Source organism: Osmerus eperlanus, chromosome 3, assembly GCF_963692335.1.
Source record: "Osmerus eperlanus chromosome 3, fOsmEpe2.1, whole genome shotgun sequence".
Lineage (NCBI taxonomy): Eukaryota > Metazoa > Chordata > Actinopteri > Osmeriformes > Osmeridae > Osmerus > Osmerus eperlanus.
Genome location: NC_085020.1, coordinates 258,535 through 286,484, shown reverse-complemented (window position 1 = coordinate 286,484; position 27,950 = coordinate 258,535). Strand labels below are relative to the sequence as shown.

Sequence of the window (27,950 nt, the reverse complement as noted above, 5' to 3'; positions counted from 1 at the left end):
CCCCACGTAAGGACAGCACACTCTCACACAACACTGCATCTGCTGCCCCACGTAAGGACAGCACACTCTCACACAACACTGCATCTGCTGCCCCACGTAAGGACAGCACACTCTCACACAACAGCTGGCAGCATCTGTTGTTGTTCAGACTGAATGCCTGCATGTGTGTGCATGACTGCTGGTCAGCTATAGAGCAGAGAAGCGTGCAGGCGGTGATCAGTCTGATGGTCCACCCCCCTCCTCCAGTCGCAGGGCCAGCACGACCACTCCCACTCCGGGGAGCAGAGCCAGGCAGGGGAGCAGGACCTGCTGACGGCCTTCGACGGCGTGTGGAAGGGTCTGACTGCTCTGGGCGGAATCTACCTGCTCTTCATCATCGAACACTGCCTGGGCATGTTCCAGCACTACCGCGACCAGGGGGTAAGACCTCGTCTCAATACAGCTAACCCTAACCCTGGTCCAGGGGCAAGACCTAGCCTAGATACAGCTAACCCTGTATAGTCAGCCTCCAGGACAGTTAGACGCTGTGCTGTATAGTCAGCCTCCAGGACAGTTAGACGCTGTGCTGTATAGTCAGCCTCCAGGACAGTTAGACGCTGTGCTGTATAGTCAGCCTCCAGGACAGTTAGACGCTGTGCTGTATAGTCAGCCTCCAGGACAGTTAGACGCTGTGCTGTATAGTCAGCCTCCAGGACAGTTAGACGCTGTGCTGTATAGTCAGCCTCCAGGACAGTTAGACGCTGTGCTGTATAGTCAGCCTCCATGTCTTTCCAGGGCAGCTTGTGTGGTGGGAAGAAGAAAGGCGAGGAAGCCAAGATCGGCAGGAAACTGTCAGATCACAAACTGAACCGACGCTCCGACGCAGAGTGGCTCCACCTCAAGCCCCTGACCGAGGGTAAGAGGGGGGAAACCTCAACACAACCTGCCTGACATTTTTCCTGGCAGCGAGGGAGCTAGGCTTTGTAGATTCACCTCTCAGTACTCACATGAATCCTCTCCCTCCAGTCCCCGACCCTGTGGTCCTGTCCTGTGACAACGGCCACAGCGACAGCCAGCTCTCCGAGCTGCAGCCACTTGACTCGTCCAGTAACAAGCTGCCGCCAGCCGACACCCCACACCAGCAGGCCGACGCCCCTCACCAGCAGGCTGACTCCCCCGCCCCAGAGAACGGCCGGCACGCCAAGAAACACGGTCACTCTCACAGCCACTCTCATGGCCACTCACATGGGGGGAACTGCCACTCGGACCAGGAGATGAAGGATGCAGGAATTGCCAGCATCGCCTGGATGGTCATCATGGGGGACGGCATGCACAACTTCAGTGACGGCCTGGCCATAGGTGACTAGCTAGCACAGGGCTCCATAGTTGACTAGCTTGTCTGAACTTGCCACAAGCTTTGTTACAGGGCGTTCCTTCATTTCCTGTAGAACAGAACAACAGTTTAGAGTCCATAGTTTTAGCTGGGGGCATCTCATCAAAAACACAGATCTGTCTTGGTGAGCTGTTGCTGTGTTTTGTAGGAGCGGCGTTCAGCGCTAACATCACGGGCGGCATCAGCACGTCGGTCGCTGTGTTCTGTCACGAGCTGCCTCATGAGCTGGGTAAGTCTACCTCACTGGACAGTTAGAGGCAGGGTGGATCTACCTCACTGGACAGTTAGAGGCACGGTAAGTCAGAATCAAAACAAGTTTATTCGCCAAGTTTACACAAATGGAATTTGCTTTGGTGGGCAGGTGCATACAATAAACATATGAGTATTAAAAGTAGCTGCAGTCTTTAATATCAAATGTAGAAAATGCTAATAATTCTAAACAATACTGTACAAAAAAAGGGTATGTCTACATCACTGGACAGTTAGAGGCAGGGTACGTCTACCTCACTGGACAGTTAACACCAAATCCACAACACTGCACACAGAGCTGCCTTTTTTACGGACAGTAGTAAATGGCAAATTAAATGTACATCATAGTAATAGCATGATAGTAGTAAATGTACAAATTCATCTGACCAGATCCACACTTCAATGCTGTGAGAACACCCAGTGTTGTTGAATGTGTCACTATAGGCCACCTTGTTTCCATTAAATGTACGTTCTGTATGCTGAATCATATATCCATTATTTTCACAATGCCTCCACCCACTCTCCCCCGCCCCCTCCCCTCCTCCCCCATGGAGCAAGTGACAAATGAAGGCAGTGATGTGACCAGCACCACTGCGCCTCTCATCCCTCATGTCAGACAGCGTCCCCCCTCCCCACCTGCAGCTGTGAGCCTGAGGAAGATGATGGTGATGGCTCTTTAACATCCCGTCGTGCGGCTAATTGGCAGTGATGGGTGTGTTAATTGCACCGGTGACTTGGTGGCGAGGAGCGTAACAGAGTTGAAGTGAGAGAAGTGCAGCGTGTCTGAGTGCACCAGGCTGTGCTCTCCCTCCTCACATTCCCCTCTTTCTCTCCTGGATTTGATTGATGGATGCTAGTACAGAATGGTAATATTCAGTGTGGCAATTATAGAGGAAAAGAGGACATTCATTCTGGTGGGGAGGAAATGGTAGCCACCTCTATTCTTCTGTTCATTTCTCTCTGAATCAATGGTGTTTTTGGTGAGATTTGGGCCTTTTCCCTACAGCTGTGCTGGCAGTGAGGAGGCAGAACTGTGTGTGTCTGTGTGAGAAAGGAAAGTGTTCAAGTTTAAATTGGAGAAGTGAATGAGAACTTTATGTACAGTACTTTGCAAAAGTGTTGACTATTAACTTCAAGCACTTTATTAATTTATTTAATAATGAAATGAAAAGACAAAAACAAAATTTTCGTTAACTGGCACTTTTATACTGCCGCACAAATACAGAAGATAAAAAATGTGTGTTGTATGTCATTAACAACATGTCAACATATTAATGTGTCTGAGCACGTGTGCCCCCTAGGTGACTTTGCTGTGCTGCTGAAGGCAGGCATGTCCGTCAAGCAGGCCATCGTGTACAACCTGCTCTCCGCTCTCATGGCCTACGTGGGCATGATCATCGGCACGGCGGTGGGCCAGTACACTCACAACGTCACCAGCTGGATCTTCGCTGTGACCGCCGGCATGTTCCTCTACGTGGCTCTCGTGGACATGGTGAGTTGACCTCTTTTGCTGTTGTCGCTATCAGTGGCTCACCTCTAGCAGGAAGCTGGGCCAGCCTAAGCTTCATTTCAGCTACACACAATACAGATTCACATTCCTCCACTCTGTGTTTTCAGTAACTACTGTGGTGTAATCTCTGAATGAATGTTTTCATGCTTGATTCTAAAATGGCCCTCACTCTCTGCAGCTGCCAGAGATGCTCCACGGCGACAGCGAGGATCACAAGCGCTGCCAGCTGGGACACTTTGTGCTGCAGAACTGTGGCATGCTCACTGGGTTTGGCATCATGCTGCTCATCGCCATCTTCGAAGACCAAATAGTGCTTGATTTCGGCTTCTAGTTTGGGGGTGGAGGGTGAGATAAGATGTGGGGTGGGGGTGTAAAGGTGGGGGGTTGAGGTAATGGAGGAGGAACGGTGTGTACACATGGGGGTACTTGTGCTTCTCAGCCTTAAAGCTCTTCTGTTTGTCTACGTGTTTGTCCTGCATGTGTGGTGGTGAATCTTGTTGTGCTTCTCAGCAGCAGTGGCTGATTCATATCTCATGGATCATAGCGGCAGATGTTTACACTTCACTCCTCTTTCCTCACTGTCTGGTCTGCTCTGTTTTCTATGCCAGCAATCTGTACTGAAGGATTACATTGAGGCTACACTCCTTGCAAAAATACTTCTCCTGCTACACCCTTGTTGTGGAAGCATACTACCTCTGTATCAGTCTTGTTTGCCAGTAACAGGCCCTGTAAGACTGTGGTGGTCCCCTGCAGAATCTGATATTAACAGCCATTTTGACACATTCAAATATGTCGCCATGCTGATTTGGCTCGAAGAAAACAAAACATTCCACTGCCGCCAGCTTACCTGGCTGTCAGCAGGTCACAGGGTCTGATGGAGCACCTGCCTAACCTGGAGAACCCAGCCAGACTGCAGGCTTTGAGAATCCTGGTATCCTGTGGCCCACCCTGTAACCCAGCCTAGTGTCCCTGTATACCCTGTAACCCAGCCTAGTGTCCCTGTATACCCTGTAACCCAGCCTTGTGTCCCTGTATACCTCACAACCCACAGTGGCCATGTGGTGCTTTTGTGACGCAGTCTTTACATACTGACATGCTGTGCTTCGTCTGGGCTGAAGCTAGCAAGCAGAGGGGCCCCAGGTAGAAGAGCCTGATGAGTCTAACCCTAACCCTGAGTGTACACCATCAACAGGGCTGAATAGTTCACCTTCTGAGGGGCCTGAGGGGAACCCCGTGAGAACTGCAGCTTGTGTGTTTTCTGTCAAACGTGCAGTGTCTAGCGCAATGGCCCAATTTAAAGGTGGGTTCATTTGCAACAATCTTTCCCTATTTATATTGTTTTGGCCATTTTCTTGTATGATTAGATCACTTTTGGGTATTGTAGGTATACACCACTTGTTATTGAAGGATAAGTGGCCAGGTTCAGGCCTTAGTCACTGTGTCCATACAAGATGCTGTTCAGCCAGTGCTTGATTTCAAGCTTAGTTGTTTGATGACCTCATCAAGAGTTATCTGATTTGTTGGATTGACAGAACTGTATACCAAAACATCCATCAAAGCCCTTATGCTAGCATAGCCTTGAAATATGTTCACTGCCTAAATGTGAATCAAAATATTGTAGTTTCGATTAAGAGTTTAAATCAGAGTAGTAAGCGGCCTATAAAATACAGGTTTTTGTTTAAACCGCGTTGCTTTGGATTGTAAGTAAATGTGTTATCATTCAAATTCTGCTTCAAATTTGGGTATAAAGGATTATGTAGAAAATGTAGTATTCCGTTTTTCAGAATTCATGGAAATTATTCAGACAACTCTCAAGCCAGGTTAGGCTTGTCTGGTATTGTGCTCTGATTCTTAAATATATTCTCCCAATTAGCATACTTTGCACTTTTAATTGATTGTCAAATATCAAAGCACAGAACAAGCTAATCTTATGTTCCTAATGTCTTTGAGTTTGTATTTGATCATTAGTAAAAAAAATAAAAAAAATAAAAAAATGTAACAGTTTTTATTTTTTATCCCGCACCTCCGTTGACTTGTCTTCTGCCCCCTGAGTGCTAAATTAGCGCTAGCTGCATTAGCCTTCTGCTGCTGCGCGCTAACTGGACCCACTTGCTGGAGCACATTATAATGTGCAACTATCCTGTCACCGTGTGACATCCATCGTCTTGTCTTATTGGGTGTGAATCATCGTCAATCACATTACACTAATGTATTTGATTGGATTGAATCATGCATGAGGCATGAGTGGTACAGAAGAGACCAATGTCTTATAGGTGGAGTAGTTTTCATTTTTGTATAGTCAAATTCTAATAGGTTGTCGGTGAAAAACCCGTTGTTACATTTTTCTTTTAAACAGATTAAATGAGGATGAGGGATTGTGTTGGGTTTATAGTAACTGTCCAGTAGTCCTGTTGGCTTGCAACCCTGCTGAAGCTTGTAGCATGGTAATACGTGGATTTTCTAAGATCAGTCGCTTATGGATGTCCTGGAGTAATTTGCTTTGGAAGGTTCATATAAATACTTTTAAACTGTAAAATAAGGACCATGTTTTAGCTTTACTTTGCCAGGTTCAGTGACGCCTTAATTGCCATGTGGTTTGACATGCCGTTCTTAAACCATGAGGGTTTTAGTTTTACATTTGAAGGTATTGTAGCCCAGAAGAATCTCTCATCTCTCAAACATTCTTCTGTCATTGTCTTCTAAAATTATGAAGGTACATTGTTTAATTTTGGTTCATTTTATTATTGTTTATTAACTTGGATATTTAAATGTGTTCATTGCATTTATCATCCACGCTGATTGTGTGTCATTTCCATTAAGATACAATAAAGTTGATTTAGAGCCTGTTGTTTGTGGTCATTTTGTTGTGCTTATTTTGTTCTCGTGTTTGTGACGACATCACACGGGTGGTTTAGCTAGGAATCTATGATTGTACATCACCCATATTTTTTTCCATTAACATTTTCCTCCTTATCAAGTCTGTCCTGAGACATTGTACAACCCCTGCCCCCCCGACACTTCACAATTCATGTGAGCTAAAGCAGGGTGTTTATTGTGTGTAAGGAAAACATCAACAGTTGAGCTGGCACAGCAGAGCCGCCCCTCGTCTGATCCAGTGATCAGCCGGCACGTCGGTGTTGAGCGTCATGGCGATTACGTAGTTGGTGGAGTGTCCTGTGGTGGAGAGCGTGCCGCGGCGCTCGCTGGTCTTGTAGACGGGACACAGGAAGTTGCTCCTCTGGGGGACGTCCTGGCGCCTGAGGGGCTGCAGCCACATCTGGGGGGGACACATGGGTGACAAGGCAGCCTGGTGTACTGGGACATGAGGAGCAATAGAACACGTACAGTAGGGACACATGGGTGACGAGGCAGCCTGGTGTACTGGGACATGAGGAGCAATAGAACACGTACAGTAGGGACACATGGGTGACGAGGCAGCCTGGTGTACTGGGACGTGAGGAGCAATAGAACACGTACAGTAGGGACACATGGGTGACAAGGCAGCCTGGTGTACTGGGACGTGAGGAGCAATAGAACACGTACAGTAGGGACACATGGGTGACGAGGCAGCCTGGTGTACTGGGACATGAGGAGCAATAGAACACGTACAGTAGGGACACATGGGTGACGAGGCAGCCTGGTGTACTGGGACGTGAGGAGCAATAGAACACGTACAGTAGGGACACATGGGTGACGAGGCAGCCTGGTGTACTGGGACGTGAGGAGCAATAGAACACGTACAGTAGGGACACATGGGTGACGAGGCAGCCTGGTGTACTGGGAAGTGAGGAGCAATAGAACACGTACAGTAGGGACACATGGGTGACGAGGCAGCCTGGTGTACTGGGACGTGAGGAGCAATAGAACACGTACAGTAGGGACACATGGGTGACGAGGCAGCCTGGTGTACTGGGACATGAGGAGCAATAGAACACGTACAGTAGGGACACATGGGTGACGAGGCAGCCTGGTGTACTGGGACGTGAGGAGCAATAGAACACGTACAGTAGGGACACATGGGTGACGAGGCAGCCTGGTGTACTGGGACGTGAGGAGCAATAGAACACGTACAGTAGGGACACATGGGTGACGAGGCAGCCTGGTGTACTGGGACATGAGGAGCAATAGAACACATGTACAGTAGGGACACATGGGTGACGAGGCAGCCTGGTGTACTGGGACATGAGGAGCAATAGAACACGTACAGTAGGGACACATGGGTGACGAGGCAGCCTGGTGTACTGGGACGTGAGGAGCAATAGAACACGTACAGTAGGGACACATGGGTGACGAGGCAGCCTGGTGTACTGGGACATGAGGAGCAATAGAACACGTACAGTAGGGACACATGGGTGACGAGGCAGCCTGGTGTACTGGGACATGAGGAGCAATAGAACACGTACAGTAGGGACACATGGGTGACGAGGCAGCCTGGTGTACTGGGACGTGAGGAGCAATAGAACACGTACAGTAGGGACACATGGGTGACGAGGCAGCCTGGTGTACTGGGACATGAGGAGCAATAGAACACGTACAGTAGGGACACATGGGTGACGAGGCAGCCTGGTGTACTGGGACGTGAGGAGCAATAGAACACATGTACAGAAGAGTGACAGAGGGGTGAAGTAGGGAGAAGAAAGCATTTACCAAAACATTTAACCACTGGGTAATCAGTTGCCCAAATGTTCCAGTCACTAGTTCAATATTTGGGGGACATAAACTTTGATACAACAAAAAACCAGAGCGACTCAGTCCCTAAAGGCCATTAGCACCCTAACCCATTAACAGCATTGGTAAAACAAAAGGGATAAACTGGGCCACTTCTCACAAAGCTAGTTTGTTGAGTTTCAGCCAAAGAAATGCTCCAATTCAATAAGACGCTCCAACGAGATTAGTGTTTCAAAGCCAGCCCTGCTGACTATGTTGTGATTTCCCCCCACAAATAATAAACACATTTTTAATTAGGTTCTGCTCCTGTCAAAAACTGATTTAGCTAATAATTTCTCCTGAAATGTCTGAATATTAAAAAGCCGGTCTAGTGCATTATTCATAACCCCAGCATGCATTGTGAGGACAATCACAAAAAATATAAATACACCAAGAGGAAACTTACAAAGCAATCCGTTCTGTTTTCTTTCAGAGCTTCTGCACTTCTGCCACTAGCAATCTATTTTAATCTTTTACTTAATACAGTATTCAAACACCATATCGAGTCATAATTAAGAAATCCCTAAAAAACAAATGAGAAGCGGGAGAAAGAAAGACAGGAGAAGGGGGAACTTAGTTTCAGGGCGTGATGAGTTTGTTGAAATTGCTCAGAGAGCCTTTGAACACAGCACTGTGAACATTGTTTTGGGCTGAACAAGGCCCACTTTATTATTCTACAGTTTAAGGCAGCTCCTCTCCCCGGAGCCCTGGGTAGGGTTAGGGAGCCCTGGTATTGTGCTCTGATAAAAGGAGGCGTCTTGTATTTAACACGCAGCAGAATATACATAAGATCATCTGTTTCCATACACCCGAGTCTGCAGATACATGCAGAAACATATGTCCCTGGTCTCTCTCCTGGTGGAAATACAGAATCTTTCTGGTATCAGTACTTCACTATTTTTCTAACAAAGTTTTACTTTCACTCATTATATTGTTATTATACTATTGTGACACTGTTATTATGTTATTATTATAATTAAAATGATTACACTTATTAAACTGTTTAGTTGTTATTACACATTTATACAACTTTTTCCGTTTTTTTAAAGCTGTTTTTACACTGTCTTTACACTGTCGTTACACTGTTGTTACACTGTTGCAGAGATGGGAAATAACAGTAAAAATACTTCGTTACTGTACTGAAGTAGATTTTTCGGCCATTCGTATGTTTACCATAAACTATAAACACTTGTTACACTGTTATTACACTTTTGACTATGTTATTACAACGTTAATACACTGTTATTACACTTTTTTTTACACTTATTACATTGTTAATATGTTATTACATTGTTATTACAGCGTTATTATGTTGTTATTACATTGTAATTACACTATTATATGTACTTTCTACTTCTTACATTTTCAAACCAGGCTTGTTACTTAAGTTTTAATCTGTATTTGGTGGCATGATCATAACTATTTCTTGTCATTGCGCGCCTTTTTATATTTCCTGGCTATCATGCACAACATGTCTGAGAATAGACATTCCTGATCACCCATGCCCACATATGAGGGAGATGTTTAAAATTGTCGGCGTCATAAAGGATTCCTGGCGAATGTGCTGCGTGTCTATAGTGTATTTTTGTATTAATGTAATAATATGATGTGTCCAGTTACCAGCGTGATTAGGGTTGCCAAATGTTCCGTATTAGCTGGGACGTCCCTTATATTGGGCCTAATTGATTTGTCTCATACGTGACCTCCCATGTCCCGTGTATTGACTGCTGATCTCACCACTGACTGATACAACAGCAGCAGTGATCGCTGATCTCACCACTGACTGATACAACAGCAGCAGTGATCGCTGATCTCACCATGACTGATACAACAGCAGCAGTGATCGCTGATCTCACCATGACTGATACAACAGCAGCAGTGATCGCTGATCTCACCACTGACTGATACAACAGCAGCAGCAGCGAACACTTGAGAACGATCACCGACACCTGTCATCATCCAATCACATCCAAGTAAATGTGCAAATTCACTAATTTGTTAACATTATGAAAAATGGCTTGAAGCTGTATATTCACAAAACTAGGGATAAAGTAGGTGGGTAATAGGAGGTGGGTTACCGTAGGTGGGTAATAGAAGGTGGGTTATGTTATGTAACCAGGGCAGATTAAGACGTTTTCTTCACGTGTTTGGGATCCCTCTGGTCATTCATATTATCACGGGACTTCATTTTAGAATCCATGGCTGGATATTATTTAGCTCAGACAGTGTGTTCATTCTCCCAGAAAGCCTGTGTGTGATGTGTGGGTGTGTGCGTGCGTGTGATGTGTGTATGCTTGATGTGTGTGTGCGTGATGTGGTACCACAGGCATGGCATCATGCAGCACTTTGGGGTGAGACTCAGCGAGAAGCTTGCTGCTCCTGTCCCAGCGGGCTCCGTCCAGGTACAGACCTCGGATGTACACCCCTGAGACAACAAGAGGAACACAAGCACAGACCACACAGGCACACACACACACACAGGCACACACAACACATTTACTCTTCATAGCTGAAATAAATGGTATGAAGAAACGTGTCAAACCATCTTTGTTTCTGACATGTTGTCATGGGAGGCACACACACACGTCACAGGTATGTAACAGACGTAGCCACGCTCTGTCACAACAAGGTATAATTCGCCACTCGCGGGATTCGAACGCTCGACCTCCGACTTGCCAAGCGCGACCACTACCAACTACGCCAAAGAAAAGCTAGCTCTTCTTTGACGCGGGTGGCCTGCTACATACCTGAGGAGTGAGTTTCACGGTTTTCACACCGTTCCACACACACACACACAGAGTTGTCAGTGGCAGTCAATAGTGGAGGACGTAGGAGTGTGTCCCTCCGAGAGTAAGCAGCATCACGGCAGGCTGATGGCAGCAGTGGGGGACTGATGGGAATGTGACTCTAATGTGGATATTAGATTGAGTTTGCTAGAGCTTTGCTATGAGCACGGAGAGGGGCTGATACTAGGGTGGGGGGGGTGGGGGGGGTGGTAGACTATATCTACTATCCCAGCCAAACTAGATCTACTATCCCAGCCAAACTAGATCTACTATCCCAGCCAAACTAGATCTACTATCCCAGCCAAACTAGATCTACTATCCCAGCCAAACTAGATCTACTATCCCAGCCAAACTAGATCTACTATCCCAGCCAAACTAGATCTACTATCCCAGCCAAACTAGATCTACTATCCCAGCCAAACTAGATCTACTATCCCAGCCAAACTAGATCTACTATCCCAGCCAAACTAGATCTACTATCCCAGCCAAACTAGATCTACTATCCCAGCCAAACTAGATCTACTATCCCAGCCAAACTAGATCTACTATCCCAGCCAAACTAGATCTACTATCTCTCTCACCATCATCAGGGGGGTTAGGGTACTCTTTGTCGTCCAGCACCTGGAAGTCGAAGCCGAGCAGGTCGATGGGTATGGTGTGTTTGCGAGCATAGTTCTGTTGGCCGCCCGTCAGGAAGGCCTGGGTGAAGAAGAAACCAGACATCCAGAAGACGGCTGGCGTTCCCTCGTCATACCAGTCCTGGAAAAAAAGAAACATAGAAAAGTAGAAAATGTTTTTTTTACCAGAATCTGGTATTGGTTTAGCCATTTAAGGATTTCATGGACAACCCAGAAGCTCCAGTGCAAAGCGAAAGTGGACTTGTTAGTAACCGGCCTAAGGCTACACTATTTACCCCCAAATCCCACAATGCTGCCAAAATGGTTGGATTTTAAAGACATCTGCCTCATGCTACATCGGCCTCTCATGCCAACAACCTTGGATTTATCTGCAGTGGTCATGTCAGTGAGGAGTGGCTGTAAGGATGAGATCTCTCAGCAGGCAGGCCGGAAAGAGTCACGACAATTATAAAAAGGGTTGACTCGGTTTTATTAGCTCAACGTCGGATCATGCCACCAATCCACAACAGAGTGGCTAGCATGAGTGAGAAAACATGTCTCTCAGAAGTCCTTTATATATGGCTGGACTATACAAATATAGTTACCACCACAACATCTCCTTAAACGGTACTCATTCCACAACTTGATGCACAGAAGAAACAACACACAGGTGATGCGGTCATCAATCATTGCTTGTACTATTCTCTGCATCTTGCACTTAACCTAAGTTGACCAGAGCACATTCCTTGATCTATATGTGTATTGTCCAAGGCCTGCTCCGTGACCTCTTGACCACAGCAAGAGACAACCTCACACATGTATAGAAAATCTGCGTATCAGTGGCTGAGCATTTTTGCGTAAAATAAAAAAATCACTGTTGGGGGACTTTAAATGATCTAACACAGAGAGCTGTGTCAGGCCCATCATTCCCCTGCCTGTGAACCAGAGGTGCAGGCTGCAGCAGAGCACTAGATAGAGTTAGTATGAGACAGCAATGTTAGACAAGTGTGAGAAGCAGCAATAGGAAGGCATTGTTTAGCGCCCGTGGTGTGTGAGGGTGTAAATAGGTCGCCCCATCAGCCGTGTGTGTTTGGGACACCCTATGAAGATGCCACCCGACCTCAGCTCTCACCAGAGCACTGACAGCCAACTGCTTTAACCTTCAACAATTTCACTAAGTGTGTGTATGAGTGAGTGAGTGAGAGAGAGAGAGAGAGAGAGAGAGAGAGAGAGAGAGAGAGAGAGAGAGAGAGAGAGAGAGAGAGAGAGAGAGAGAGAGAGAGAGAGAGAGAGAGAGAGAGAGAGAGAGAGAATAGACTCCAGAGTGTGTCTGCGTGCCAGACACAGCGGTCAGATGACCAGCTCATGATGTATCTCATGATGGTTCTCCCCTAGCCAGCCAGGGTCTACATGCAGGGTTTCATGTACAGTTGATCCTGTGGTGTAATAAGAACCAGACCGATCAGTCCCCATCTCCACTTGAGTGAACAGTAAAGTCCTGGTGAGCACCAGGTGTGTGTGTGTGTGTCCTGGTGAGCACCCCCACACACACACACACACACACCATCCAAGGAGCAGAGCAGAGAGAAGGAGCTAGTCATTAGCGAAACTAGCAGACTGCGAACTCATACGAGGGGTCATTTGAGAAGATGGGGAAAGTACCCTATTTGCTCAATGCGTCTCTTTCAGAGTCCGCTAATGGTGGATATCGAAGAGAGCTTGTTCACATTTCTTTGGCTGTCTACGCGAGGGGATTCGTTTTAATGAAAAAGTGTTGAAATACTCCTGTGCAGACCTGTCTGAAACTGTAGCTTGGTTCCACCAGTGTAACTCAGCCCTAGAAACACTTGCATTTTTGTGCAATGTTAAGAAGTGTAATGTGAAACAATATGGAAATAAACCATGTGGCCTAGAATCAATATCTATTCATGCTACAAGTTGGCCTACCACATACATACCATATCTTTAGTATATACCTTTGAAGGTGTGTGTGTATGCTATGGGCTTGGACAGACATACCTGGAGGAATTTAAGCCTGTCTAAGAAATCGTTAACGTAGCTGCCCAATGGTTTCAGGCTGGGATATGACCTTTTCATCCACATCCCAGGTATACGGCCCTTCAGAATGCTGTTTACCACCTCCTCCAGCTCTGCAGACATCACCACTAGGCCCTACACACACACACACACACACACATGGAAAGACAAAGTCAGGAATACAATACTCTACATTTATTGGGCTGAAGGGGGCTCTGCTGGGGGAACTGAAGGGGGCTCTGCTGGGGGAGCTGAAGGGGGCTCTGCTGGGGGAGCTGAAGGGGGCTCTGCTGGGGGAGCTGAAGGGGGCTCTGCTGGGGGAGCTGAAGGGGGCTTTGCTGGGGGAGCTGAAGGGGGCTCTACTGGGGGAGCTGAAGGGGGCTCTGCTGGGGGAGCTGAAGGGGGCTCTGCTGGGGGAGCTGAAGGGGTCACTCAACTGTCTAGCTACTACCAGAACACCAAAGTGTCAGGGAGGCTGAGCGGTGAGGGAATCGGGCTAGTAATCCGAAGGTTGCCAGTTCGATTCCCGGTCATGCCAACTGACGCTGTGTCCTTGGGCAAGACACTTCACCCTACTTGCCTCGGGGGGAATGTCCCTGTACTTACTGTAAGTCGCTCTGGATAAGAGCGTCTGCTAAATGACTAAATGTAAATGTAAGTGTAAAAAGACTCAAAAGTAATGACAAAGTATCTCCAGAGGCCATGTGGCCTGTGTACCTTGATGGCCTTCTGAATGTTGATGCAGGAGTCCCGGATGACTCTCAGAAGGTTGTTGAAGCGTCCCATCTCCTGCACCAGCACCGTGTTCATGCTCTGGCTGTAGCTGGTGGGGAACCTCCGCAGGGACGCCTCAATGTCGAAGTCTGGAGGCAGCTTGCTCAGGACATCTGCTGCCACGTCATACACCATGTCGTCTGACGACTTGGCGTCGCCCCCGGAGGAGCGCGACTGGTGGTGTTAGAGGGTAGAGAGAGGGTAGATAGAGGGTACAGAGAGGGTACAGAGAGAGGATAGAGGGTAGAGAGAGGATAGAGGGTACAGAGAGAGGGTACAGAGAGAGGATAGAGGGTAGAGAGAGGGTACAGAGAGAGGGTACAGAGAGAGGATAGAGGGTAGAGAGAGGGTACAGAGAGAGGATAGAGGGTAGAGAGGGTACAGAGAAAGGATAGAGGGTAGAGAGAGGGTACAGAGAAAGGATAGAGGGTAGAGAGAGAGGATAGAGGGTAGAGAGAGGGTACAGAGAAAGGATAGAGGGTAGAGAGAGGGTACAGAGAGAGGATAGAGGGTACAGAGAGAGGGTACAGAGAGAGGATAGAGGGTAGAGAGGGTACAGAGAGAGGATAGAGGTTAGAGAGAGGGTACAGAGAGAGGATAGAGGGTACAGAGAGAGGGTACAGAGAGAGGATAGAGGGTAGAGAGGGTACAGAGAGAGGATAGAGGGTACAGAGAGAGGATAGAAGATAGAGAGGGTACAGAGAGAGGGTAGAGAGAGGGTACAGAGAGAGGATAGAGGGTAGAGAGAGGGTAGTGGGGAGACAGTACATGAGCACATTTACATTTATTCATTTAGCAGATGCTTTTATCCAAAGCGACTTCCAAGAGAGATTTACAAAAGTGCATAGACAACGAGATAGCCCCAAAAACATTGCGGGTAGCCAAAACATGAAGCATACATTGTGATAAGTAAATAAGTGCCAATGGGAAGAAACACAAGAGTGTACCTGTAGGAAAGCAAGCAACAACTAGAGAGGGTACAATTTCTGGGGAAATTGTAGGGTGTGCTTGCTTGCGTCGGTTGCACAGGGGTCCGTTTTTGAATGACATTTTTACAACTGATATTTCTGTATATTTTATATAAAAATGCATACTTATTATTTATAAAGATGACATAGATTTAAAAGCATTTTTTTTTTGCTGCTCATTTACAACTGAAAATACGAGTGAAGTGTAGAATGAAATAGATGTCTTCTCATTTCCCCTGCAAGAGGCAGCCTCATCGTTGAAACAAAACGAATAAATTGGGCAGACCGGTGTAAAAATTGACCTAATCTCTATGATTTAAACGTCATTTAAAGTTTTTCCCTTCTCATGATATTTTCAGGCATGTAGCCTACTCATTGCATTCATTCATTAATAAAGAACCCCCTTTGAAGATTATTCTACGACGTTACCCGGCAGTAGAAGATGGAATCGCGATTCAAACAGTACCATCTGCTAACTGAAAATATGCCCCCCTAAACGTAAATAAGCTTGACATTTATTTAGTGGAAAATCGCTCATTCATAAAAAGCTCACTGGTAGCGATCATTGTCAGTAACAACGCAAAATGCGATATAGCCCTGTGTGGAGAAGCTGCCCCGGTAAATTGTACTACTACGGTACAGTACTAGACTACTGCTGTGTTCGTCTTGGTAGCGATTGCGTTGGTTGAATTGGATTTAACGTTCCGTTGTACGGTTTAAGCTGAAATTAATTATTTTCATGAACAGATTGACAACGTTTAGGCTGTGGCAATGAAGTTCAGGTTAGTAGTTAGATAGACTTTTGATTTAAGTAAGGGGAGTGCCGAACATGTTCTGTCGCCGTTTGATTTCCTAAACAGCTGTGTAGTGTAGATGTTTTTGTAGTGCGTCTCACATAAGCTACAGCGTTGCAGTGAGCTACACTGGTTTGAAACCACAGGTAATGGTAATTTCACCAACAAATCGTTTACTAATGTCAGAATAAACCCTACAACGAAAATGTATATGTGAGGAATGTTTATTTTAACGATTGAAAACAGATAACGCTACATCATAGACCACTAGTATGTGTTGCCCGGGCAACACAGGCTAATGTCATGATGCTAATACTTCAGTGAAATAGTAGACTACTGTTTCCGAAAGTAGATGTACTTCCTTAATAATATCAGCTTGTACTGTACATTACACATGACAATTGTGTGTCATATCACAAAGTAAAATGAGTAAATAGTTATCACCCTGGCCTCTTTGCTTGTGGCGTTTCTGCAGCTGCCTTGCAGTAAAGCTATAGTTAGCCTAGCTATCCCCCAAGTTAACAGATGTGAAACGAATGTTCTGCCAAAGGTAGTCACGCGTGTTTTCGTGACGTTAGTGACGTTAGTAACGTCAGTGACTGTGGCTAGCAAATTAGCCACCGTTAGCTTCACTTTTCGCCACAAAAACTTAACTTCAGCCTAAACCATGCAACGGAACGTAAATTCCAATAGAAGCAACTCAATCGCTACCAAGACGAAACTTTTGACACCTACGTTGTCTATGTAGCCCAAATATTGACTGAGTTTTAGGGGGGCAAAAAGAAATAAAAATAATAATAATAATATATATGTGAGAGAACAAAGGTTGTGCTCTCGCCGAAGGCTTGAGCACACCCAATAATATAATTTACAGCGAGTGCAAGTAGTTAAATCAGTTACAACTAACCAACAAGTGCTACAAGTCCCTCAATAAGTGTCATTGTGTTCCTGGAGGAAATAAACTAACATCGGATCCAACAAATCTTTCTTGAGTACAGTTGTACTCCCGGAACAAGTGGGTGATACACGCAGTGTATGGAGGCTGGTCATTTCTAGAGACACCCAGAGAAATCGATTGTTGCACAGAGTGGTTGATCAATATAAGTACAATTTAGTTATCAAAGAAAGATCTAATGATCCACAGTCCTGTCTATACTGTTAATATACCCATTATACTGTATACACTATACTGTCTATATACACAATACTGTCCACTGGTGCAGCCTCACATTTCTTGACTTTAACTACAGAAAGCTCAAGGTGTCTTCAATTCCTAATGTTAATATTCTGCAACAGTGACAGGAACTAACTTTCAATCACTTTCATCATCTCTTGACAATTTTTCAACACAATTCATCCTGCTACAACTCACCTGTCCTCTTCCATAATCTCTACCTACTGGTGCCTGGCTCCAGACTGAGGCTGTCTTACCTGTTTCTACTGACCTGCTGTCTTACCTGCTGTCTTACCTGCTGCTACTGACCTGCTGTCTTACCTGCTGTCTTACCTGCTGCTACTGACCTGCTGTCTTACCTGCTTCTACTGACCTGCTGTCTTACCTTCTGCTACTGACCTGCTGTCTTACCTGCTGCTACTGACCTGCTGTCTTACCTGCTGTCTTACCTGCTGCTACTGACCTGCTGCTACTGTCCTGCTGTCTTACCTGCTTCTACTGACCTGCTGCTACTGTCCTGCTGTCTTACCTGCTGTCTTACCTGCTGTCTTACCTGCTTCTACTGACCTGCTGTCTTACCTGCTGCCACTGACCTGCTGTCTTACCTGCTGTCTTACCTGCTGCTACTGACCTGCTGTCTTACCTGCTGTCTTACCTGCTTCTACTGACCTGCTGTCTTACCTGCTGCTACTGACCTGCTGTCTTACCTGCTTCTACTGACCTGCTGTCTTACCTGCTGTCTTACTTGCTTCTACTGACCTTCTGCTACTGACCTGCTGCTACTGTCCTGCTGTCTTACCTGCTGTCTTACCTGCTTCTACTGACCTGCTGTCTTACCTGCTGCCACTGACCTGCTGTCTTACCTGCTGCCACTGACCTGCTGTCTTACCTGCTGTCTTACCTGCTGCCACTGACCTGCTGTCTTACCTGCTTCTACTGACCTGCTGTCTTACCTGCTGCCACTGACCTGCTGTCTTACCTGCTGCTACTGACCTGCTGCTACTGACCTGCTGTCTTACCTGCTGCTACTGACCTGCTGTCTTACCTGCTGCCACTGACCTGCTGCCACAGACCTGCTGCCACTGACCTGCTGCTACTGACCTGCTGTCTTACCTGCTGCTACTGACCTGCTGTCTTACCTGCTGTTACTGACCTGCTGCTACTGACCTGCTGCTACTGACCTGCTGTCTTACCTGCTGCTACTGACCTGCTGTTACTGACCTGCTGCTACTGACCTGCTGCTACTGACCTGCTGTTACTGACCTGCTGCTACTGACCTGCTGCTACTGACCTGCTGCTACTGACCTGCTGCTACTGACCTGCTGTCTTACCTGCTGCTACTGACTTGCTGCTACTGACCTGATGTCTTACCTGCTGCCACTGACCTGCTGTCTTACCTGCTGCTACTGACTTGCTGCTACTGACCTGCTGCTACTGACTTGCTGCTACTGACCTGATGTCTTACCTGCTGCCACTGACCTGATGTCTTACCTGCTGCTACTGACCTGCTGTCTTACCTGCTGCTACTGACTTGCTGCTACTGACCTGATGTCTTACCTGCTGCTACTGACCTGCTGCTACTGACCTTCTTCTACTGACCTGCTGCTACTGAAACGCTCTCTGTGATGTACTTACTGTTAACTCTCCCTGCAAACACACACGCACAAATAATCAGTAAAATAAGCTGCAAAAACAAGGACACTATCAAAATTCCACTTGTAAGGCTTGAAGCAAATAAACAAATATCCCTCGACTCACATGATTCATTCTAATGTACGATTCCTTCATTTGCAATATTTACCTACTCACTGCTCTGTCACAAGCCAGTGGTAATGAATAATCATTGGATAATGGCACAGGGTTACAGTAGGAATGACAAATAGCAGTTTCATTCCGTGTGAAGCTTCTCTCTGTTTATTGGTCATTTAGACTAATGGTCCCGTATTAGCTGCTAATAAAGTTCACAGTTGACTGGAGACATTATTAATCTTCGTGAGAGTAGCGCTAGGAATCAGCACCAGGCTTTGCTGATTCCTAATTGTACGAAGCGATGCCTCAGAGGAATAGTTCACTCTTCCCTCTACATGAAACTGTCTATCTGTCTTTCTTCATGCCTGAGGGTATTGCTATGTTCCATCCATGAATACATGTTTTATTGTTTTGGTATGAGTGTTTCATGTTGGTGTGTGTGGTTGTGTGTATGCAGGCGTGTGCACACTCTTAGCTTTTCAAAAATAAATCCCCCATAAAACCATGCACTTGTGTCTGGAAAACGTTCAGTAAAGCCAAAAGTGCTTTAGTCAAATCTTAATCTCTCCCTGCCTTCCCCCTGGCAGAAGTAGCATGCTTCAGGCAGAGGGAGGGTTAGAACCGGAGCGCCCTCATGCAGAGCTACTCCTCAGAAACGAGGGTTTGGAGAGAAGCTAACCTGAGCCCCCTAGAGAACATGGCACTATGGAGGAGGATCAATGACTTTCACCAAAGCCAGCGACAGTTTCACTTCATATCAAAGCTTAGTCTAGTAAGACAACTAGCACACCTATTTCTATAGGCTACAGAAGTGAGTTCAGTTTATGTTCTTTCTTTCTTTGAAATAATGCTGTACAAACAGAATCAATATTTATGAGTTTTTTCCCCTTCTCTAATCAATGTTGCATGGAATGGGAAGTAATAAAATATGGAAAGTTTGGCTATATATATACTATACAGATAAAACAGGTTGGAAACCTAAGAGATAGGGAATATTACGTTTCTGTGTTGTGAGTGTGTAGAAGTATCCCTGGAAATTTGCGCTTGAGAGTTGGACTCATTTGAGCATTTGGGACAGTGGCCTCAGGTTTATTGTGTACGTCAGGACCGTATGCGGCGGGGACCTTTGGCAAGGCTGTTATTCTCACTTAGGAATACACATCTGTTTAACGTGTTGTTCTAAACTACTTGTTGGTTTGTGGTATGACTGAGGGTCCATGTACAGCTGGCAAAACGTTACGTAAATATTCCTGCTTCACTAAAATGCCTTTCCATATCCTGACACACTCAAAGAGATCAAAATGTCATAACTGGTGACACTAAACAACTAATGAAACCTTAGAACATCCTCGCCGAAATTAAACACTGGGATACAAGTTGTTGATATAATATCAATGCACACCACAGTGGAGGTGGTCCCAGTAGCAGGCAGGGTACCTGTGTGAGCAGGATACTGTCGAAGAGGAGCTGCGTCTCTGTTTGGTCTTTGGTGATGTCAGCATTGGCGTTCATACCAAATATCTCCGGAGACGGGTTGAGAGGAAGGGCCTTGGTGTACTCGATGTAGCTGTTATACTGCAACCAAGACACAAAACACCATGATGTGTTATACTGCAACCAAGACACAAAACACCATGATGTGTTATACTGCAACCAAGACACAAAACACCATGATGTGTTATACTGCAACCAAGACACAAAACACCATGATGTGTTATACTGCAACCAAGACACAAAACACCATGATGTGTTATACTGCAACCAAGACACAAAACACCATAATGTGTTATACTGAAACCAAGACACAAAACACCATGATGTGTTATACTGCAACCAAGACACAAAACACCATGATGTGTTATACTGAAACCAAGACACAAAACACCATGATGTGTGATCACTGTGTTATATAAACACCATGGGGGGCACATTTTAACGCAGCACAAAGACGTTTAGTAATAAAGCCCTTTTCTGTGACTGCTGACATTTATAATAATGACTATGTAAATCAAAGCTCATGAATAAAACATAGCAAGGTGGGGAAAATGCCAAATCAAATTGTGCATAGATTATACAAGTGCTGGCAAATAAATGAAATGGCAACACTGACAGAGGCCCGCTGTGCCTTGTTATAGAAGTTTCATCCCCTAATGACTTTTTAAAGATATCTCAGAAAGTGCATCGTACTTAAGAAAGTCAAACCTATTGACCTCTTTCTACTTTGAAAGGGCAACTGCTGGATTTTGGTTCAGTCAAATCAAGTGACATTCGTGACTTTTTGTGATGTTTAAATCAATGTAGTTTGAACCTTCCAGGAAGTATGTGTAGTACTTGGGTACTATAAGGTTGAGTCTACTCTATACAGTTCTAATTCACATTCCATTAAGCTTGGATCCTCTTTAACTGATGTGTCTCACCTTTAACCTTGAGACAAGGCATCATGAAGAAAGTTATGATGAATCTATCATGGATATAAGTGAGGTACATTTGTGCTAATGTAATAATGGGAATCAATGTTACATGTGAACATGTGTTCAGGTCTTCATGGCCATCAAGGCAGGTAGGGCAGCTTTAATCCTTACAGAAACATGTAAGGAATATAACATTTACGAAAACATTTATGAAAATCTGAGTGAATCTGAACAAAGACACTGACCCATGCAACATTTAAAGGCATTCAACAAAAACAACAATCTAATCAAATGTTCTAAACTGAAGAAATTATTTATCTCACAGGTCTAAAACACGATGGAAATGTTTAAACTTGGGCCATTATCTAAGACAGATTGTCAAGTTTTAGATCTGGTCTCTTACATCCCCCTCTGCGGGTGCGTAGTAGAGGCCGCTGGGGTCGAACTTGTAGTCGTGGTCCTGGATGATCTTGGGGGTGTAGAAGATGGACAGGATGGTGCGCAGGGTGCGTCGGTCCCAGTCGTCCGTCACTCGACCTCCGTAGTTACACTCTCCTGTCATGTAGTGGATGGCCTCAAAGGGCACTTCCTGTGTGGAGGGGAGCCATCAGGAAGTAGTGCATTAAGAACAGACTGACATTTACATCAGAGAAACCACCATTTTAATTTGTTTACGATTGTTATTAAACACAGCACTCCTGAAATGATATAGACTACTGCAGCAACATTGAATGCAGTCTGTCTGTCATTAAGTGAATGAACGTTGAGCCTTGGACAAAACACCTTTTTGTCATTCAATAATAGACTCACAATAAATACAATAATATACATTTGAATGTTAATCTGGACTCGAGGACAAAAGAAAGGTTGAAGGAGAGAGAAAACCTCTGCCTGTGGCATTTTGTAGAAGAGATTTGTCTTGCAAATGTGGGAGCTGAATCTTGGTTACAAAAGGGAAATGTCAACGCATTCATAGATGCTCTTGATCAGTTGTTTTGCCCCTTGTTTTGGAGGGAGGAAGACAGGCACAGTGGCTGTCTCCATGGTTGGAAAATGTCAAGGGGTTTTGAATCTGGCTGATGAAAGGGACTCTCGAGTGGAGAGACAGCCCTTGTGAATGTCAAAAAGTGTGTGTGTGTGTGTGTAGAAGCTGCCATACAGGGGTTTGTAAGGGTGTGTGATTGAAAGAGAGAGAGAGAGAGGGAGAAAGACAGAGAGAGAAAGAGAGACAGGGAGATAGAAACAGGTGTCAATGGGTGTTAAAACACCAAAATCCAGTGTTCAACTTGGGTCAGCGTTGGTAAATAAAAGAATAATAATAAGTGAGAGATATAGAGAAAGAATGACAGGAATAAGTGACATACATAGAGAGGAAGAGAGAGAGAAAAAGAGAAAGATCGAGTGAGAATGAGAGGGATGGAGAGAGTGAGATGGACACATCTTTACTATACAGTGTGTACCTCATACTGCTCTAAGAACATGTGCAGCTGCTGGACAGAGATGCGGAGGTCAGTCTCGTTGAACTCGTAGGGGATATTCCACCCAATAGGACCAAACTTCCTCCTCTCTTGGGTCAGGGCGTGGAAGAAGCACAGGCCATACAGCAGCTTCTTAAACACAGCCTGACAGACAACACAGCTTCTTAAACAGTGTGTGACAGCTTTATACCAGCCAATTAACTTACTACACCACGTGTCACCCTAAGCACCACGTTCACATATTCAGCATAGCAGGATGCAGTTTGACAGGCACTTGAGGTCAAACACTAAGCTTCTAAGTATTAAGTTGTGTTCACAACAAAGGTTTTGGTTCCGGTTCCAATGCCTGCATACTATAACATGCACACGCGTGTTCACACACTGACCGGCTTGCTGCTGCTTGAGAAGAACTCTGGGTCTGAGATGGGGTCCATGAGGAAGGAGCGGGCGATGTTGGCGCGAAGGCCCTTGGGCGCCTCATTGGTCATCTTCACCCCGTTCTGCAGCACGGCCACAGGGAAGGAGGCGGCCGGGTAGCTGGTCAGCCACAGGCGGAAGTCCGGGTGTGTGGAGTCTGGGTTGAGCTCCTGGGAACACAGAGGAGGCTGTGCTGGAGAAACATTTACTGCTGGGGGTGTTAGGGCTGCCCAGGTTGATCACAGGTTACTGCTGGGGGTGTTAGGGCTGCCCAGGTTGATCACAGGTTACTGCTGGGGGTGTTAGGGCTGCCCAGGTTGATCACAGGTTACTGCTGGGGGTGTTAGGGCTGCCCAGGTTGATCACAGGTTACTGCTGGGGGTGTTAGGGCTGCCCAGGTTGATCACAGGTTACTGCTGGGGGTGTTAGGCTGCCCAGGTTGATCACAGGTTACTGCTGGGGGTGTTAGGGCTGCCCAGGTTGATCACAGGTTACTGCTGGGGGTGTTAGGCTGCCCAGGTTGATCACAGGTTACTGCTGGGGGTGTTGGGGCTGCCCAGGTTGATCACAGGAGTGTCCCTAAGGACAGGAACTGATCACGCTATGCATCAGGTTCCATTTTGGTTTGTTGGTTTTGTGTTGTAAGAATTCTGAGGGTCTTCTCACACCATTAACATGATGACACTTACATTTAAAAGGAGTAATTTTTAAGATGATACTGATTGCAACATCTGCACTATAAGGGCTTGTGTTGAGGAAGTTGACCTGACCAGGGCTTGAAATTGGCACCCGCCAAGCGCCAATGGCGTGTAGATTTTTGGGCTGGCGACTAAATTGTGTCCAATGTTCCGCCATTTGGCAAGTTAAATTGCGGAGTACAGCTCCCGACTTCCGCGCCAGTCATGGTTAAAAAAAGCGTGCAACGCCGACACGAACAGTTGTGCGTGCATCTAGGTGGCAGAAAACCGGGAAGATAGCCTTTATAACAGCTAGAGAATGACACGGATAATACAAGTAGTTAGATTTCAAAAGACAAAAAAGGTTGAGGATGGTAGCATTTAAGAGAGAAAGCAATACCCCATTGATCTGTCACATCAGAATTTTGATTTGGGTCACGAAAGTCTTGAAATTTGAGTGAGTGCGTCGCCAGATAGACAGCATTGTCTTTACTAGGCGGCAGCCATGTCTCTTTCTTGGTCGCGTCATGTCACATGTCAAGTTCATAATTTTACAGTTCGGTCAATTCTACAACAAAAGTTTTACACCAAAAAAGTCAAGCAGGGCATTTTAACAGATATGGGAATGCTTCTTTTAGCCAGCTAGTCCGATGCAAAGAACAAACCTCATGGACAAGGACAACCCATCTCACATTGAGCAAGAGGAGTAGTAAGCCCCTGGAACCCCCTGAATTAATACATTATTTCAAAAAGTAAAATTGGTTGATTTTGTTTAATCCATTCTGAGAGTGATTTACAATGATATTAAAATCATAGGTAAAGGTTGTTTATGTCAAACAATTTCAGAGTACGTCTCAAATGCCAGGTTTAATTTTGGCCGGTAAAAAATATTATTGGCTGGTAATTTTTTTCATCTACCAGCCATTTTGGCTGGTAAGCCAAAAAGTTAATTTCGAGCCCTGGACCTGACAGTATCTACTGATGAAAGCATGCAGTGTACCTCGCAGACCCTCTCCAGAGTGGACATCCAGGAGGTGGCCAGGTGGCAGTTCTGCAGCACCACCCAGCTGCCCTCCTTCACCCCGGTCTGGATCATGCTCATGGCGATGGGGCCCTGGCCCTGGCCCAGAGACAGAGACGTCAGCCTGCTGCCACTGAAGCCCTGGGGAAGGCAAACACACCAAAACCCACACACGCACACACACAAGCACATACACACACACACCAAAACCCACACACGCACACACACAAGCACATACACACACACACCAAAACCCACACACGCACACACACAAGCACATACACACACACACCAAAACCCACACACGCACACACACAAGCACATACACACACACACCAAAACCCACACACGCACACACACAAGCACATACACACACACACCAAAACCCACACACGCACACACACAAGCACATACACACACACACCAAAACCCCCACACGCACACACACAAGCACATACACACACACACCAAAACCCCCACACGCACACACAAACCACACACACACCAAACCAACACACACAGACACAAGCACACACACACACACACCAATCCACACACACACACACCAACTCACCCACACACACCAACCCACCCACACACACCAACCCACCCACACACACCAACCCACCCACACACACCAAACCGCACACACACACCAAACCGCACACACACACCAACCCACCCACACACACCAACCCACCCACACACACCAACCCACCCACACACACCAACCCACCCACACACACCAACCCACCCACACACACCAAACCGCACACACAGGTTCAAATATTAACCAAACAGTTTTGGGCAAGTACGTTTCACTTTTCAATTATATGCAGCGAAAAAAATAATCAAGGTAATGATGAACTACTTTTAAGATGGATGTGCTTAAGTATATTTAGGTGTGAATTTGAGATGCAGTAGCTCAGCACCTGCTCGTCACCAAACTTGAGCAGGGCGGCCATGGGGTCTGAGCCGGGGGAGAGGATGAAGATGAGAGGGGCGCAGCAGTGGCTGTCCCCAAACGCCTGGCCCAGGTTGAAGGGCGGAGCCTCGATGAAGGGACGGCCAAGGCTGCCCGCCACAAACTCCTGGACCATGGGGACAACCTTGGGACAGAGGGGAGGGTAATGGTGGGTGACCAGCAGGACAACCCTAACCCTAACAACTAACCCTAACAACGAACCCTAACTGTAACCCTAAAGGCCGATATATGCTTCTGCGTTTTTCGAAAAACGGACACATGGGAACGCCCTTGTCTCCGTGGAACGCCCTCTACGAGCTCTCCGTCAGCCCTCGGACAGCCTCGGCCACCTTGACGTGCACCTCCTGAATTTTCTAACTGTCCGTCGTAATTTCAGAGAGCTACGGAGAGCTACGGAGACCCCCTTGGCTGTGATTGGTCAGTATTAAGAACCGCTTGCGTCAGGGGCGGGGTTGCCGTAATAAACAGGACGAACAGAATCCTTTGACCGCCATTGCTGTAAGTTTTTAGAATTCATAATTCAGCTAAACAGTACATGTAAATCAGCATCTGAATTAAAATGTGACAAGAAATGGGCAGTGTAGTTGCTGAAAATGTGCTTATTTTATTGATAAAACGGCTAATTAGTAAATTTGCTCCGACTTCTCGATAACCTAGGTAAATAAACACTCGACGACGACTTACAAAAAAACGCTGCGCCACCTAATCTTCTTCTGAATTGTTTTCAGCACCCACAGCCTACGGAAAACCATAAACAAAGTGTATCCGTCCGTATCCGTGCGTATCCGTGCGCCCGCCCATCCGTAAACGGAGACGCAGAAGCATATTTCGGCCTTTACACTGAACCTAGCACTTTAGGATAATGATTTCATTACCCACCATTGGAGCACTTTCCATCATAATTTATTTTCATAATTTATTTAATGAATTTTTTGTTTTAATTTTAGAAATATGTCCTTTTACTTTTTCATATAAATATACATATGGATATTTGTTCAATTGTGATCATCCTGCACTTACGGTTGTCTCCCCCCATGCCTTTAATGTATTGGGAACATCCCACCCTGTTAATTTAATTGTTGGGAACATCCCACCTTATCAATTAGATTTTTTCCCTGCCCTCCCCAACGACCTGCCCACTGTCACCACCACCTGACTTTTTCCACTACCTTGTCTGGTCTGAGACAGCGGATCACCAACATCTTCTGGAACTGTCCAAGGTTGGTCTGCCACTCATCTGGGAAAGGGGTGTGGTGTGGGGTCTGCAGGATACACAATGTTGAAGTATAGTAGCTCAGGTTAGGAGTTACAGTATTTTTTCTAGGTTAGATTATTTATTAGAGGTTTAGATAAAACACTAGGGATTGTCAAGAGGAGCAGGGCCAAAGAATCCCAGTGTACCTGTATTTGTTACAAAATACCCTAGAAACTTGAAACACAGACATCTTTCACACAGACATATTTCTCACTTTCCCTTCTTTTTGTGAATGATTAACAATCATTCACATCAACCTAAACTGTAAACAGATTTCATTGTTGTTCCTAAATCAATTTCTTCCAGCATCTTCCACATATGCTAACAGCAACAATCTCATGCACCCTTCCTTCTCTGGCTTATGTGCTACACATCGACCCTAGTAAGACTCCTCAACCATCTGTACCCCCTGGGAAGCACAAGCGGAGCCCCAGTAACATCCCTGTTGACGCATCCGCCTCGAGCCCTTTCACGTTCAAACAACGGGAGACTCCATCTACCAATGGCTGTACGGATGACTAAATTCCTGCCTTTAATACCCTCCTTAACGAGGGAAACTTGGCTAGCGTTTCCATTCATCAGCACGCAAGCGGTCTGCGGGGGACTGGCTGGCGGCTGGGTGTAATCAGGTTATCCTGGGAGATAATGGAGGCGCCATGGCATCACATCCGTTTTTAGGAGGGGGGAGGGGGGGGGTTCTTTATTGACCTGTAGTGAGATAAAGCAATGTAATTAAGCGAGAGCCAATCTGTGATGCGCCGAGGGAGGGAGAGGAAGGGGGAGAGAGAGGAGAGGGAAGGAAGAGAGGATGGGTTAGGAGAGAAGCTTGATGGTATGCTTGTTTCTTGGGGAACTGTGGAGGGGGAAAATTCCTCTGTCTATCCCCGTAGATTGATGTTTTACTATGAATGAGACCTGAACTGAAAACGTTTTAGAGACTGTGAGTGTATTCGGCTAGAGTCGTGTGTT

General features: G+C 46.0%; 2 protein-coding genes across 4 annotated transcripts in view; one reads left to right on the top strand and one right to left on the bottom strand.

Moving 5' to 3' along the window:
• Positions 1 to 5,979, top strand: part of slc39a10 (solute carrier family 39 member 10) — a 28,491-nt gene extending 22,512 nt beyond the window's left edge. For all 3 annotated transcript variants that reach the window (XM_062456296.1, XM_062456295.1, XM_062456297.1), the window contains exons 5-10: positions 247 to 420; positions 775 to 895; positions 1,006 to 1,338; positions 1,521 to 1,601; positions 2,923 to 3,113; positions 3,310 to 5,979. In XM_062456296.1, coding sequence (XP_062312280.1) covers positions 247 to 420; positions 775 to 895; positions 1,006 to 1,338; positions 1,521 to 1,601; positions 2,923 to 3,113; positions 3,310 to 3,462 — 1,053 coding nt within the window. In that variant the 3' untranslated portion in view covers positions 3,463 to 5,979. The remainder of the gene's footprint in view (positions 1 to 246; positions 421 to 774; positions 896 to 1,005; positions 1,339 to 1,520; positions 1,602 to 2,922; positions 3,114 to 3,309) is intronic.
• A 183-nt stretch (positions 5,980 to 6,162) lies between these two features.
• The window catches only part of dnah7 (dynein, axonemal, heavy chain 7), a 102,357-nt gene continuing 80,569 nt past the window's right edge, over positions 6,163 to 27,950 (bottom strand). The window contains exons 55-66 of the mRNA XM_062456298.1: positions 26,896 to 26,988; positions 25,674 to 25,850; positions 24,721 to 24,882; positions 23,013 to 23,213; positions 22,609 to 22,770; positions 21,552 to 21,737; positions 20,175 to 20,312; positions 13,996 to 14,226; positions 13,261 to 13,413; positions 11,206 to 11,383; positions 10,160 to 10,263; positions 6,163 to 6,408 (exon numbers count right to left, since the gene is read on the bottom strand). Coding sequence (XP_062312282.1) covers positions 6,202 to 6,408; positions 10,160 to 10,263; positions 11,206 to 11,383; positions 13,261 to 13,413; positions 13,996 to 14,226; positions 20,175 to 20,312; positions 21,552 to 21,737; positions 22,609 to 22,770; positions 23,013 to 23,213; positions 24,721 to 24,882; positions 25,674 to 25,850; positions 26,896 to 26,988 — 1,992 coding nt within the window. The 3' untranslated portion in view covers positions 6,163 to 6,201. The remainder of the gene's footprint in view (positions 6,409 to 10,159; positions 10,264 to 11,205; positions 11,384 to 13,260; positions 13,414 to 13,995; positions 14,227 to 20,174; positions 20,313 to 21,551; positions 21,738 to 22,608; positions 22,771 to 23,012; positions 23,214 to 24,720; positions 24,883 to 25,673; positions 25,851 to 26,895; positions 26,989 to 27,950) is intronic.